At 37.2% G+C, this 15,396-nt stretch overlaps 2 protein-coding genes and 1 non-coding gene across 4 annotated transcripts; 2 read left to right on the top strand and 1 right to left on the bottom strand.

Annotated features, from left to right (window-relative positions):
• The first annotated feature begins 2,832 nt into the window (after positions 1–2,832).
• Positions 2,833–8,309, top strand: zgc:172079 (uncharacterized protein LOC563398 homolog). Its single transcript, XM_037759322.1, has 5 exons — positions 2,833–3,971; positions 5,348–5,413; positions 6,815–6,966; positions 7,067–7,250; positions 7,715–8,309. Exons 1-5 carry the CDS (start codon positions 3,780–3,782, stop codon positions 7,715–7,717), a joined length of 597 nt encoding a protein of 198 aa, XP_037615250.1. The 5' UTR covers positions 2,833–3,779; the 3' UTR covers positions 7,718–8,309.
• Positions 8,310–9,722: 1,413 nt separating this feature from the next.
• On the bottom strand, positions 9,723–9,794 carry trnaw-cca. The gene has a single exon. It is a non-coding gene; the product is annotated as a tRNA-Trp (tRNA).
• Positions 9,795–11,740: 1,946 nt separating this feature from the next.
• LOC119482219 (lysophosphatidic acid receptor 6) lies at positions 11,741–14,974 on the top strand. Of its 2 annotated transcripts, none has more exons than XM_037759660.1 (2): positions 11,741–11,826; positions 13,597–14,974. In XM_037759660.1, the coding sequence occupies exon 2, from the start codon at positions 13,603–13,605 to the stop codon at positions 14,512–14,514; it is 912 nt and encodes a 303-aa protein (XP_037615588.1). In that variant the 5' UTR covers positions 11,741–11,826; positions 13,597–13,602; the 3' UTR covers positions 14,515–14,974. The 2 variants fall into 2 exon arrangements, with proteins under 2 accessions (XP_037615588.1, XP_037615589.1); XM_037759661.1 differs by having other exon boundaries at positions 11,742–11,826; positions 13,764–14,974.
• Positions 14,975–15,396: the final 422 nt, after the last annotated feature.

Here is a 15,396-nt window from a genome sequence, read left to right as displayed (position 1 = left end):
TACCTACCATGTCATACTAGCTTGTAGTGAAGGAGGCTAAATAACGCTCCAAATTTACGCTACATTTTGGCGAGGACAAACTAGCATGACCATCTTCATAGGGGTCCCTTGACCTCTGAAGAAAAATTGTGAATCACCGCAACCACGAGAAGTCCTTGAGCACACAGTCATACATGAGCACAGAAGATATCAGGCTGATGGGTCCAGCAGTATTTGAGATAAGCTGCGGACAGACAGATAGATGCACACACACACACGACTGAACGCATGATCTCCCCCCTAGGCATAGATAAATACAGGATGTACACAATGCTCAGGATCACCATGACAACGGACATCAATGTGTGTGTACATCATGCTCATCATTATCAGTCAGACCACACTGCGTCTCAAGTTCAGGTTGAACTTCAGTTCTGCAGAGATAAGAGCAGCAGTGATGGAAACCATGACCTGGCGAGGCTCAGGGCTGGCCCCATCGTTCAACCTTTATGGCTTTATTAGTGAGTGTGTGTGCATCCCTGGTTAAAGTCCATGTGCACACTCCCTATACCCCTACACATTTGAATCTAGTGCCATAATTCACTGATAAGGTAATCAAATCATAAACACACACACAGGCTTGTACCTCTATACAAACTGAGAAGTCGGCGTTATCTGCGTTCTGATAAAAAGATACTTCATGTTAAGGTTAAAGGAAAATTATTGATCTGCTGTTAAGGCTGTTAAAAAGAACATATAGTCACAGAGGCTCTGGATCTGGTTCAGCTGGATCAGGATCTGTGATGACAGCAGATATTCAGCCTGTTTGATAAAACCAACACCAACCAGAGAGCTTTGTTGCATCTCTTTCGACCCTTCGTTTCCTGTCATCTCTCTACTGTTCCCGTCTAATAAAGGCATAAAATGTCCACACAAACAGTAATTTGCATGTCAAAAATGAAGAATGGTTGTGATAGATCCATATTAAAAACAGGTATCATGGTTAGGAAAACCCCTACATACAGTATATGTACGGAAACAATCGTCCTGTTTTAATATTTGCTAAAAAAAAAAGTGTGTTGACTCAACATTTAGATAAAAATGATTTTGGCTTCATGTTGTTCACAAAAATGTATCTGCAAGTGTTTCATTCATTCACCCCACATAGGTAATGTACCGACTGTGCAGATGTTAGCTGTAGCTATAGCAACGACAGTTCAGATTTTGCTTCAGTTTACCTCCTTTTTTCCTTGTTTCTGTACGCTTTTGAAGTGGAAGTGACGTCTCTTAATCTGTTTGTGCCTACATCTTTCCATAAACTATCAGCGGTGGAATGTAACTAAGTACATTTACTCAAGTACTGCACTTAAATGAGGTACTTGTACTTAGGGGTGTATGAAAATATAAAAAATATAGAGTATCGTGATATTATGTTTTGTGATACTGTATCGATTAGGGATGCTCATTTTGAAAGATTTTCTTAACCGATAACCGACCCTCAATAACCAATTATTAACCGTTAACAGACAAGATTTGTGCCTCGCATGCAGCGGTGTACCAGCTGCAGGAGCACAACAGATATTCGTTGATGGGAGTCCCATGTCTATGTAGAGCGAGCACAAGCTCAAGCAGGACGCTGACTTTCGTTGACTTAGCGGCCACAGGTGTCGCTGTTAACAAGCAATTTCTGATTCTTACAAACAGTCCCTTTAAGTACAAAATCGTACTTTACTTGAATCTTTTGTTTTTACACTTCTACTCCACATCTCAAATGGAAATATTGTACTTTACATTTATCTAACAGCTTTTTTTAAAAAGTAAACCACCAAACAGTATATAGCTGAAATGATTAGTTGAATAATTAATTAGTCAGTAGACAGAGAATGGTTTGATAGATGTTTACAGTCACAGGAGACCTTTTTCTGCATTGAGTACTTTTACTTTTAAGTACATTTCCTGATTATATGATTATTTTACTTACAGTAACATTTCCAATGCAGGACTTTTACTTGCAACAGAGTTTTTTTTACAGTGCAAGTCATTATTTATTCCTAATCCTTTTATCATGAGTTTAGAAAAACAGCTAATTAAATAGTTTTAAAAATGTCATACACTAATGTCACGAAGGTGTCGAAGCAGAAATTAGAAAAATTATAATTTTGAGGCTGTTTGTGATGAAGCTCGAATCACACATGAGAGGTTTCACCTTGTTCGCTTATTTATTACGAGTCGCTGATAAACTGTTCATACATTGTATTTCTCAGGAAACTAATTTTACTGTCAAATGATTTTGTCACTTTGACTGAACACACAAACAAACACAACACTGAGCTATTGTCCTGCAGCGTGTCCGTGTGTGCCATTAATAAACATTCATTATCTTCCTATACTGAAGTTAAAGGTTAACAACGTCATCAGGATCAACACATGTACTACAGTAAAAGTACTAATACCACACTGTAAAAGTGAGAATGTTACTTCACTGAACATCAGGAAAATATAGTTAAAGTATTAAAACTGTGACTGTTTTACTATTATATATTATATCATTAGATTATTATTACTCATGCGTTCATGTAACTGTTTGGTTTGTAAAAATAGTGAAAATAGTAAGAAGTGATGTCACAATTACCCAGAGTCCAAAGTGACACCTTCACAATGTCCACACCTCGAGATTATAACTAACACATTAACGTTATTAACATTATTAAAGGAAAAGCAGTTTTTTTCTTCTTACTACCATCATCGACAACATAATCAATGAATCCAAATTTTATTATTTTTTGGACTAGCTCGCTACCTCCTGCGTTGGCCTCTGCTGCATCCTAGTAGGTTGCCAGGTTTGCGCGCATTGTACTAGAAATCACCCAATGTTTCAAAAACAAAACATAACTTCTCAATTTCTAGAAAAATTCAAATATTTAATTAAAAAAAAAAAGTCAAGTCCTTTCTAGTCATCTGTCTCAAGTCATGAATACCAAGTCAAAGTCAAGTCGAGTCTTTTATCAATGTTAGTCAAGCAAGTCTCAAGTCCTCAAATTTGCGACTCGAGTCTGACTCGAGTCAAGTCATGTGACTCGAGTGCCCATACAACCTTTATGATTGAATTGTTTACTAAAGCCCCAAGTTCTTCATAGATCTAGCCTCGTAATTATGCTTTCAAAGTGCTCCAGATTGATGCATTTAACTTTAAAATGTTCTTGCGGGGGAGCACCACACCGCAGTCTCTCAAATCTCTGTGGGAAACACTGTATTACATCATCCAACACTAGCGCCCCCACTTCAAAACTCATTCCATTGTTGTCGCTATTAGTCAGTTGGACACTAAAACATGGTAACCCTTTAAGTACAGTACTTGAGTAAATGTACTTAGTTACATTCCACCACGGACGTTAGCCAAAAAGGATTTTAACCCCGAACTGATAAAAAGCATTTTGAGCTAATAATAGGAATAATATCAGCTGTGTATTCTGTTATTTTTCTATTCTCTTGTTAATAATGAAGCTTACACAGTGCACCACAAACCTGGCTTTTATGGCTCTCATGGAAACAAACACACACACCCACGGCATAAAGTCTGGGTCATAAAACGGGGTGATAATCAGGCTTATCTCCTATAGCTCCACCTTTACACCCTCCACCCTCAAATATATATTTAAACAGTTTCCCTCTGTTACATCTGCTGCTTGAACAGTCATCACAAGTGTGTCAGAGCAAAAGGAGAATATTCTGGTCGAAGGAGCTGTTGGGATTTTAGACATTTTTTTCACCTTGTTGAGCGACCTCCATCCGCAGACATCATGTGTACGGGATCCTGTTCCAAGTTCATCGCCGTCCCGCTCTACGTCCTGGCTTTTGTGTCGATCCTCTGCAACATCATGCTCTTCTTCCCCGACTTTGAGACGAAGTATGCGGCCGAAGACCGGGACGGAAAGAATCGTATCACCGAGGAGGTCAAATACATGGCGGGCCTGATAGGAGGAGGAATCATGGTGAGTAGATTGAGATTACATTTAGTGGGATTAATGCCAAGAACAGAAAGAAAAAAGGTCCAATTACTGAAATGATGTGATTCATGTGAGTGTTTTTTTATGGTTAAGGTTTGGTCAAGTTTAGGCAACTAAAACTACTTCGTTAAGATTAAAAGAAAGACAATTAAAGGGGCACTTTACTCATCATGCCGGATCATTTTGTCCCAGATTACGGTCGCAGTTTTAATCACGAAATTAACGTTGTGAATTGAAAGAAAAGAAGAAAAAAAAACGCGACATAACTACTTGGTTAGGTTTAGTAAAAGATCATGGTTTGGCTTAAAATAATTTAAGTTACGTACTAACGATAAAATAAGTCAAGGTTGAGTTTTTGCTTCATACGGGACACGAACGGCGGTGAAAGTCCCGTGTTCGTTGACCCACCCATCCACCCCGACCTCTTCCCTACACGGATTTCCACGGACTTTGATCATAAACGTATTTGTGTGATTCGTCACAAACAAACGTAATCTGGGATAAAATACATTTCCCTGGGAACGTATTTTACAATGCAGTTTCGTCGTATGGGAACATTTAGGCAACCAGGCTGTATTGTGGCGAGTACGATGACGTCATAGTGATGTCATCAGGGTTATCTCAGCTTGGACGTGGAGAACTTATAAGAGAGAAAGCCTATGTTGCAAACTGTTCATTCACCTGTTCATTCCAACTGCTGAGTGATAAAAATAATAAATAATTAATAAAAAAAAATCAATCTCTAGGAGGAGTTCATTAAAGTACTGCACCTGGAAATTGTAAAAAAACGACCTACAATTCAAAATGACCGACTTCCTGTTGGGTTCACGGCAATCCTCCAAGAGGCTTTTTTTAACGTCTCAACACGTTACATATATCTACCAAATTTCATACCTCTAGGTGAAACGCCATGCCGGGGCTACTCAATAGAGGGGCGCCATCGAGCCATTTTGCCACACCCATACGCTTAACCCATTTCTAAGCATGTTTAGCCCCTCAAAAATGTGATTCATTTCGGGGAAATAAATAAAAATAATAAATTATAAATTATAAAAATATAAATTGTAAATTATCTAAATAAAAATAATATTATAATAAATTTATAAAATAAAAATAAAAATAAAAATAAAAATAAAAATAAAATAAATAAATAGATAAATAAATGAAATGGAAATGCAGAACTAAATTGCTGGAGTACCTCTTTAAAGGTCACTTTGCTCCAGTCCAGTGCCTCTGTGTTGTGCTCTTATTAACTTTACACTCAGTTAAGTTGTGTTTTACTCCATTGTTTGCTCAGAAAACACTGATTAAAACTAAATATGTCATCTCTCTTTTTTTTCCTTCCTTGTTTCTGCTGTCAGGTCCTCATTCCTGCCATCCACATTCATCTGACCAGTGCTAAGAACTGCTGTTCCAACCGCTGTGGGGTGAGTGTGAACAGTATATAGACGTTGTCTGACTGAAACGTTGCCATTTGTCTGTATATGTTTGTCTATAGTCCCATATTATCACCATCATATTGATATATTATCTTCCAGTTGCAGCTTAAATACTGTATTCTCATGCAAACTATGGAATTACCCAACAGGCAACAACAGCTGTCAGTGTGTCAGTGTGCTGACTTGACTATGACTTGCCCCCAAAACTGCATGTGATTATCATAAAGTGGGCATGTCTGTAAAGGGGAGACTCGTGGGTACCCATATAACCCATTTACATTCACATATCTTGAGGTCAGAGGTCAAGGGACCCATTTGAAAATGGCCATGCCAGTTTTTTCTTCGCCAAAATGTACCGTAAGTTTGGAGCATTATTTAACCTCCTTCGTTTCATATGATATCAGTATCTTCACTTTAGCTTCAGAACTGAGCCCACTTAAACCTAAAAATCGCAAGTTGCGTTAAAGAAATTAGTGGCGTTAACACAAATTTGCGTCAATGCGTTATCATCACGTTAACATTGACAGCCCTATGATATTCATACTATGTTTTCATTAGCCTATAATCACCTGAAACTAAGAATCGTTGTGTTTTCGCTGAGAATGAACCCTTCATATCTACATAGGGAGCGGGTCCTCTTCATTGAGTCCTCCATGTTTCTACAGTAGCCCAGAACGAACAAAACAAACACTGGCTCTAGCGAGAACCTTTAGCGTTTTTTACGTTACCTGAATGCCACCGTAGCTCTCCGACACACTTGTGAAACTGCGAAAGTGCAAAACCGTGGTACCACTAGCCGCCGTCTGACTTCCGTTGCTCCTAAAGTGATGTTAGTGTCAGTTGGTTGCAATCTGCAACCACACCGCTACGCCACCAAATCCTACACACTGTCCCTTTAATAGATAAAATGTCATGCAGTTTTTTAGAGCCAGGCCCCGCAGTTGCTCTCCACCGACTGCAAAACCCAGGGCATTATGGGAAACGCCTGGCTGTTGCCTGATCAAAGAGCTGATTGGCTCTTAGTTTTGACAGCAAACACCAGGTGTTGTAGAAAAGTCCCAACTTTCTGTGTAATTGTAATATTTAACGCTAGATTGTAGGCCATAGTCTCATGTTGTGCGTTGAAGGTTTCATCTGTTGACAAATATATTTTGTGTGGTTGATAATAATAATTATAATAGTAATAATAAAGGTTATTTATATAACAAAACGAGTGCTCATTACAAAGTAGGCGAGGCGCGGTTCATCTGGAACAAGCCTAATGTTGCAGTTAAAAAAACAAGAAAAAAAGAGGTCAAAAAATGTGCTATAAAAAAAGGTAAATTATCTCCAAAAAAGTTGTGATGGTGTCCAGGTTGAATCTGACTTTACTTTGTTTGGTCCATGCAGATGTTCCTGTCCATTGGTTTTGCAGCCGCTGGTGTGTTGGGGGCCGTGTACAGTCTGAGTGTTGCTGCTCTGGGCCTGGCTAACGGGCCAACGTGCTTCTGGAGCAACAAACACAACATCATTCCACAATGGGGGACGCCCTTCGCCGAAAGGTACGGGCAGTCTTTATGGACAGACATCATACATTTTATAAAATTATATTTTAAAATGTATTTCTATTTACATTTGTCTACACCTCTAACTTCTTCCCAGTAACGGGAGCTACCTGACTGACAAGGATGTGTGGAGTTGGTGTAAACTTCCGGAGAATGTGGTTGAATTCAACGTGGGACTGTTCTCCACTCTGCTGGTGGCGGCGTGCTTTGAGCTCGCCCTCTGTCTCATCCAGATGATCAACGGACTATTTGGATGCCTCTGTGGCACCTGTGGCAAAGAGGTGAGACTGGAGCAGACTAAATATATATATATATATAAACACGTTTTTTGTTATTATATATATATATATATGTATATATATAAAATAAACAAAAAACGTAATAAAAAATATACAAAATTAATCAAAAATAAATTGATAAATCATAAATAAATAAATAAATCAAAACTAAATGCAAAAATAAATACATTTAAATAAAATAAAAATGTATTCATAAATAAAAGGGAAAATTACACAGAAGAGTAAATAAGTTATTTATATAATTAATACAAAGATAAATAAATAAAGAAGCAAATTAAAATATTTTATCAATTAATTAATGGCTACATTTTTTTAATAATATTTTTGCTACATTTAATGACATATTTATTTATTTATTTATTTATTTAGGCAGTTTCCGTCCTCCACAGTATGGATGTGATGTGACTGCTACAACTAACCCCTGTATCTGTGTCTTCTCTCAACAGTAAGCTCAACTACAACACACCATGACTTCTTGAAGACGAAATGACAGCGACCACCATCATCACCATCAACTCTGTCATCATCATCATCATCATCATGATGAGATAGGGGTTGAGAGTCTTTATTAACATATTGTTCATCTGTCCAAATCATCATATTATAAATTCTTCAAGAGGAATGACTGGGATTATCAATGAATATTACTTCCTCAACTATCATTGCTCTGATCGTTTAGCCTGTAGGAAAAAACTGATGTATTCTGTATATGTATCTGTAACTTAGTATGTTTAAAAAATATTTTGTAATAAAGCTGTGAACATAAGCTAACAGAGGACGATACAATACAATAGATGAATTAACAATATTCAGTGATGGAATGTAACTTAAAGGGATAGTTCGGGTGTTTTGAAGTGGGGTTGTATGAGGTACGTTACTTCCAGAGTAACAGCACGGGAGTAAAGCAACATACTGCTGTGGACAGGGGCAGCAGCAAAACAGATTTTAGACACCTAAAAAACATCAATATCAGTTTAATTGTACACTATATTTTGAATATTTTTACCTCACTGTGAGACAGCTATGTTTCCAACGAGGAACTGAAGCCGTTATCTATGCTCTTGCCAAAGCCACCAGACTCCATTGGCAAAAACAGTAATTTAACTTTGCAGAACACAGGAGTTGCTGCTCTACCGCTGCCTCGATCGGTTAGTTTGTTTGTGTTATTGTGTGACTTTGGTGTTAGTTCGGATTCACCAAAGTCACACAATAACACAAACAGGAAACTAACCGATTGAAGCAGCGGTAGACCAGCGACTCCTGTGTTCTGCGAAGTAAAATTACTGTTTTTCTCAATGGAGTCTGGTGGCTGAAAATATTCTAAATATAGCGTACACTTAAACTGATATTGATGTTTTTAGGTGGCTTGAATATGTCTTGCTGCTGCCACCCATCCACAGCAGTACATTGCTAATAATAATACACCAACTAAGGATAAGTACCGCATACAAACCCCACTTCAAAACATCTGAACTATATCTTTAATTACATTTACTCAAGTACTTGTATTGACAGCTGCAGCCAGAATAAATGGCCATTTTATAGCATTGTTACAGATTAAACTACCCCGACAGTAAATGACGAAGGTAACCTACAACATTATAATATTATTAATAATAATAATAAAATAAACCTGTAATATAATATATATGATTTGAGTTGATTCTGTCTTTGTGTTATCAGCAAAATATACACAAAACTGGGAAAAAAAGAATAATAACAGTCTTAATCTTTATAATCTTTATAATAATCTTTATTTGTATAGCACCTTTCTAAACATAGTTTCAAAGTGCTTGCACAGATACAATGAAATACAGACAAAAATAAAAACAACAATAAAAGAACAAAACATAAAGACCAAATAATGAGAAAACTAAAACCCGTAACCAGTGGTATAAAAAAAATAAGTTACTACACATATGCCAAAAGAGGACAATATAAGGTGTGGGAAAAGGTGCACCAAGCTGTTGCCTTACGGAGTTAAAAAAGCCTTTTTTTTTAAAAATGGGTTTTTAAAAGAGATTTAAAATTAGTAGAAAATTTAATTAAAATTAAAAGAGCAAATATTCAATCCAGAGTCGTGGACATACGCAGACATTAAAAATAAATAATCTAATTATAAGGCCGATTATCAATAAAAAATTAAATAAAACAAACTATAAATAGCATATCAAACAAGTTATTTCCATTTAAATTTTTACTTTCCATTTCCTAAAATAAAAAGGCTTATTTTTGATACTCATAGTACATTTTTATCATGTAGCCTATACATGCTTTTGAATAACTCAAACTTTGAATGTTGGACTTGCAGGCCTATTATTGTTTACAGTAATTTTTCCTTATATTTTCAGTTCTTCTTCCACCATTGCAAATATAAGTTCAGTAATATAAATCCTCCAAATTTCCCCTTCAATAATTAAAAAAAAAAAAAAAAAAGAAAATATGAAAAATGTTTGACCCCGACGTGATTTGAACACGCAACCTTCTGATCTGGAGTCAGACGCGCTACCGTTGCGCCACGAGGTCTACAACTGCATTCTGTTCAATTTTAAGTTAATAAACCTTATCTTATGTGATTTATATATTATATTGAAGACTATTTTTTCTATAATGTTTACACTGTTGATCTGGTGCATTTCCTCACAGTGACATTTACATTTTCAGTCATTACTGAAGACAATGTTGTTCATGCATTAACCACTAGAGAACGACATCTAACCAGATATCAGCAGTAAGTCTGCAGTCAGTCTGTGTTATGCATGTCTGCAGGTTTCTGCAGGTCTCCCCTCACCTCCTCCAGGTGATGTGTTCATCAGCCCAGATCAGACCTGCAGACTCCAAATTTATCTAATAATCTTTTTTTGTTCCTTTTCAGCATAAGGAAAAAAATCAACCTTTATTATCTTTATTATGGGAGATGCAGGTGTTGTAGCAACAACAGCAGAGAGAATGAAGCACAGGAGAAGTACAGGTTATAGTAAGAGTCAAGAACATACCAAGATAAATAATAATAAATATGAATAATATAAATAATAATAATAATAAATATTCGTATTAATAATAATAATAATAATAATAATAATAATAAGAAGAAGAATAAGAATAAGAATAACAAGATTATTATTATTATTATTATTAATAATAATAATAATAATAATAATATTAACAATGTTATTATTATTATTAATAATAATAATATTATTAATAATTATAAGAAGAATATTATTAATAATGAGAATATTAATAATAGTATTAAAATCGTATTATTAATAATTATATAAATATTATTATTAATAATAATATAATAAAATTAACATTACTATTATTATTATTAATAATAATAATACTATTAAAAAGTATAATAATACAAATATTATTATTAGTAATAACAATAATAATAATAATACAAATACTATGAGAATTATTATTATTATTATTATTATTATTAATAATAATAATAATAATAATAATAATAATAATAAGTATAATAATATTATTATTATTATTATTAAGTTGAAGAAGAAGAAGAAGAAGAAGAACAAGAAGAAGAAGAATCAAAAGTATAATAGTAATAATAATAAATAAATAATGTCAGGAATAAGAATAGAAATAGAGCTACATACCAAGCTGCTGGCCCTGGATATTTGCCTCAGATCACTGAAATGAGTTAACATACTATATGTCAATAAATATAAATGTACAATGAATATATGAATGAATAAATACATCTGTCGCTCAACATCAGCAGTGAATATATGAATGAATGAATATGTATGTGCAGTCTATCAATAATGAGTGACTGGTACGGTACATTAGCAACTATCAACACAGAGCAGAGTAGTATATTGCTAAAAAAAATCTAAGGAATCCATACCAACCATGTAATTTGTCATGAAATGTCATTTTGGCGAGGAAAAACTGGCATGTCCATTTTCAAAGGGGTCCCTTGACCTCTGACCTCCAGATATGTGAATATAAATGGGTTCTATGGGTACCCACAAGTCTCCCCTTTACAGACATGCACACTTTATGATAATCACATGCAGTTTGGGGCAAGTCATAGTCAAGTCAGCACACTGACACACTGACAGCTGTTGTTATCTGTTGGGCTGCAGTTTGCCATGTTATGATTTGAGCATATTGTTTTATGCTAAATGCAGTACCTGTGAGGGTTTCTGGACAATATTTGTCATTGTTTTGTGTTGTTAATTGATTTCCAATAATAAATATATACATACATTTGCATAAAGCAGCATATTTGCCCACTCCCATGTTGATAAGAGTATTAAATACTTCACAAATCTCCCTTTAAGGTGCATTTTGAACAGATAAAAAATGTGCGATTAAGATAGAATATAATAATACTAGGTCGACAGAAAGTAGTAACTGAACAGAGAGAGAGAGAGAGAGAAAAGAGAGATCTTAAGATTGGTCAACTTCCTGTGCTGAGTCTCACACACCTAGAGTGTCACAGTGCCAGTGTGCTGAGGTGACAGACACAATCTCCTCTTCATCTCTCTCTCTCTCTGGATCTTCACCTCTTTTGATCATTTAACAGGTAAAGTCACACTCTGTCTGCTCGTTTCTACATGATATACTGTATAATGTACTACTGTTCTGCATGTGTCATTAGTTCATTTTCTTTCAATCTGTCAAACAGAAGAAAGAAAAAAAGACACGTCCTGATGTGAAATGACTCAAATGTAGGTGTGTGCTGTATGTTTTTGCATGGGAATCATAAAGTTGTAGAAATTAATACTCAGAGATGTAAGAGGAATTATTAGCTGCAAATAACACAAATTATTCTTCTCAATTTTTTAAAATTTGTGCTCACCATATGTGTTTAATATATAAGAGTTTAATAACAAGACATACATAAATGGAAAACCAAATGTTTGCTGTTATATTTTGTGTAGAGGAAGCAATATAGACCACTTGGTTAATTCGTTGTAGATTACAAGAAACACAACTGAGTTCTGCTTTCTACCAGGAACTGCAGGCGACAATGTTCCTCTTACAGAGTGAATTGCATTACACCACACTGAAGAAATTACATAAAGGAAATGACCTTTATGTTAAGAGTGATTCTTCCAGATGATGGTATGACCATCAAATCAATATTGATAGATTTTGTAAAATAAAACGTATTATGTGCATCTGTTGAATGGTCTGAACGCCTGCTTTTAGCTGTTCGATGCGATGTCCCCAGCTACGGGTGTGCTCGCTTAAAGCGATATAATGCATAGACAGATCGACATGGAGAAAATAAATCTGGAGATTGTCATTGAAAAACACATCAGAATGAAGAAAAAAATTATAATATTAGGGCTGTCAATCGATTCAAATATTTAATCGCGATTAATCGCATGATTGTCCATAAAGTCATGATTAATCCCAACTTAATCACATATTTTTTCATCTGTTCAAAATGTACCTTAAAGGGAGATTTGATAAGTAGTAAGTCAAAGTCATAGTTTAGTATGTCAAAAAAAGAGTCATAAAAGTCAGTATAGTATGCCGAAAAAGGTTTGTATATTATGTCGAAAAAAGTAATAAAAAAGTCAGTATATTATGTTGAAAAAAGTAATAAAAAAGTCCATACAGTATGTCGAAAAAAGTAATAAAAAAAGTCAGTATATTATGTTGAAAAAAGTAATAAAAAAGTCAGTATATTATGTTGAAAAAGTAATAAAAAAGTCAGTATAGCATATTGAAAAAAGTCATAGTATAGTATACTTTAACTTTTTAGTTTGGACCATGTCCCATCCACTAACATGGAGGGGGCGGGGTTTATGACCTATACTGCAGCCAGCCACCAGGGGGCGATCCAGATGTTTTGGCTTCACTTTTGGAGAGCTGACATGTTGTCCATCTTTATATACAGTCTTTGGTCTGTATGCACCAAGCCCTCAGTTAGAGCGCCGGTCGTTGATGCCAACTTTCGTAGCGACCAAACGGCGGTACTACAACCCAAGAAGACTTTTTTCCCATAGACGTACATTGTAACTCAGCGGATAATATTTTCTTGAGGTGAATCAACTTCCGAGTACGGACACTTGAATAGCCCTCATTTAAAGTAAATAAGATCCTAAAAGTTATAAAGGCTCCATGGGCCCAATAGATGCGGAAGATCACCAGAAGATCCGGGTACTTTTCCACTCGGAAGTCGAACTATTTTGGCATCACTGAGCAACTCTCATAGGAATGAACGAGGCCCCGCCTCCAACGCTGTATCCAGCTCTCTTTATACATCCATGCTATGCACATAAAAGCAGGACATTATTAGACTTTTTTTTCTAACCACTCTTCTCTTTCTTCTGTATCTCAGGTCATTATGTCCAACAACACAACATCCAATAACTCCGTTGAATGCCACATCAACAGCACAGGACATATCAACATCTTCCCCGTGTGCATATACTCCTTCATCTTCATCGTGGGTTTAGTTTTTAATGTCATGTCACTGGCCTTTTTCTCCTGCCACACCAAATCCAGATCCCATACCATCGTGTACATGACTAACCTGGCCATCGCAGATGTACTCCTCATCCTCACGTTGCCCATGAGGATCTACCACCATTTGGGAAAAGAGATACGTCAGTGGCTGTGCGACATCCTTGGTTTGATCCTGAAGGCCAACATGTACGGCAGCATCTTTCTCCTCACTTGCATTTGCTTTGACCGCTGCATGGCCGTCACCTTCCCGATGTCAGCTCGTGTCCAGGAGGGGAGGAAGAAAGCGCCGCTGGTTTGTTTCGGAATATGGTTGATAACCTTTGGTGCGAGCCTGCCCATCTACTTTTCCAGGAAAGTTAACAATACGGAATGTTTTGACAGCCTGCCGGTTCACGCCACAAACCTCGTGGTGGTTTCATCCACTCTGATTGTGGGGTTTGGGATCCCGCTAGTAATCATGCTGATCTGCTCCTGGGGTTTGGTCCGTGCTGTCCGACGCAGCACCGTAGCCCAGACCGACCTGGTGGACAGCGGAAAGATCCAGAGGATGATCACCACCAGCCTCCTCATTTTCCTAGTCAGCTTCCTCCCTTACCACGTCATCCTGGTTCTCCTCTCTCTGTACGGAGATAACATATCATGCCCGATGCGGACTGCGTACCGCTACAGCCTGATGCTGGCGTCTTTCAACGCGGTGCTGGATCCCGTCGCTTATTATTTCACCACGGACACCTTCAGGGGGAAGGTAGACATACGTGCCGTTCGGAGGATGTTTCCTTTGAATAGTTAAAGTTCGGAGGATGATGCCTCACAGATAAACGTCTGCTGAAGAACCACTCAACAGACACGGACATCCATAGAAAAGAAGAGGAGTAGAAGGGACATTGATTCAAGAGTTTAATTTATCACGTACGCGCAGTGAAATGCAAAGTGGCAGTGCTCACAGAATTGTGCAAAGAACAACTATACAAATACATCTAAAGGGACTGTTTGTAAGAATCAGAAATGCTTGTTAACAGCAACACCTGTGGCCATTAAGTCAACTAAAGTCAGCGTCCTGTTGCTCGCGCTTGTGCTCGCTCTACATAGACATGAACGAGCATCTCTCAAAACAGTAAGGCAACACACGTCAACTAAAACCACAATATCACTCTATATTTCAGCTGCTTGGCAGTAATGTAAGCTGACCAGACGAAGGTCTCTCCATGAATCAATGCTGATCCTAGTGTTGGCTTTTCCTGCCTCAGCCTCCCGACCGCGGTCGGAGGGAACGGGGGAGACACCGGCACCCGGTCGGAGACGATAACGTTTCTCTCTGCGGAGCCCCGTCACTTCACAAGACACGGGAAACCTCTGTTGGTCTGGAGAAGCTGCAGCAGTTATTTCTGCACAAACGTCCACTGTACATTCACTAGATATTCTCAGAGCTTAACTAACTCTTCTGCTGTGTGGAGTGTGCGCGCATGCACGTGAGGTGGAGCGAAAGAACGAGCGCAGTGTGTGAGTGAAGGCAGGCAGAGGAGCAGAGTACAGCAGAGACTGCGGCCCTGGAGACCAAAGCTATGGTCTCCTCCGCGTCCTCTGACCGCGGCCAACACTGTTTAACAGACGGGCTTCACTAGATAGAACTTTGAGGTTTTGGTGCTTCCGTGTAGTTTGTGTTGGAGTCTGA

This window comes from Sebastes umbrosus, chromosome 22 (assembly GCF_015220745.1).
Source record: "Sebastes umbrosus isolate fSebUmb1 chromosome 22, fSebUmb1.pri, whole genome shotgun sequence".
In the NCBI taxonomy this organism is placed as follows: Eukaryota; Metazoa; Chordata; class Actinopteri; order Perciformes; family Sebastidae; genus Sebastes; species Sebastes umbrosus.
This window is presented reverse-complemented; position numbering and strand designations above follow the sequence as displayed.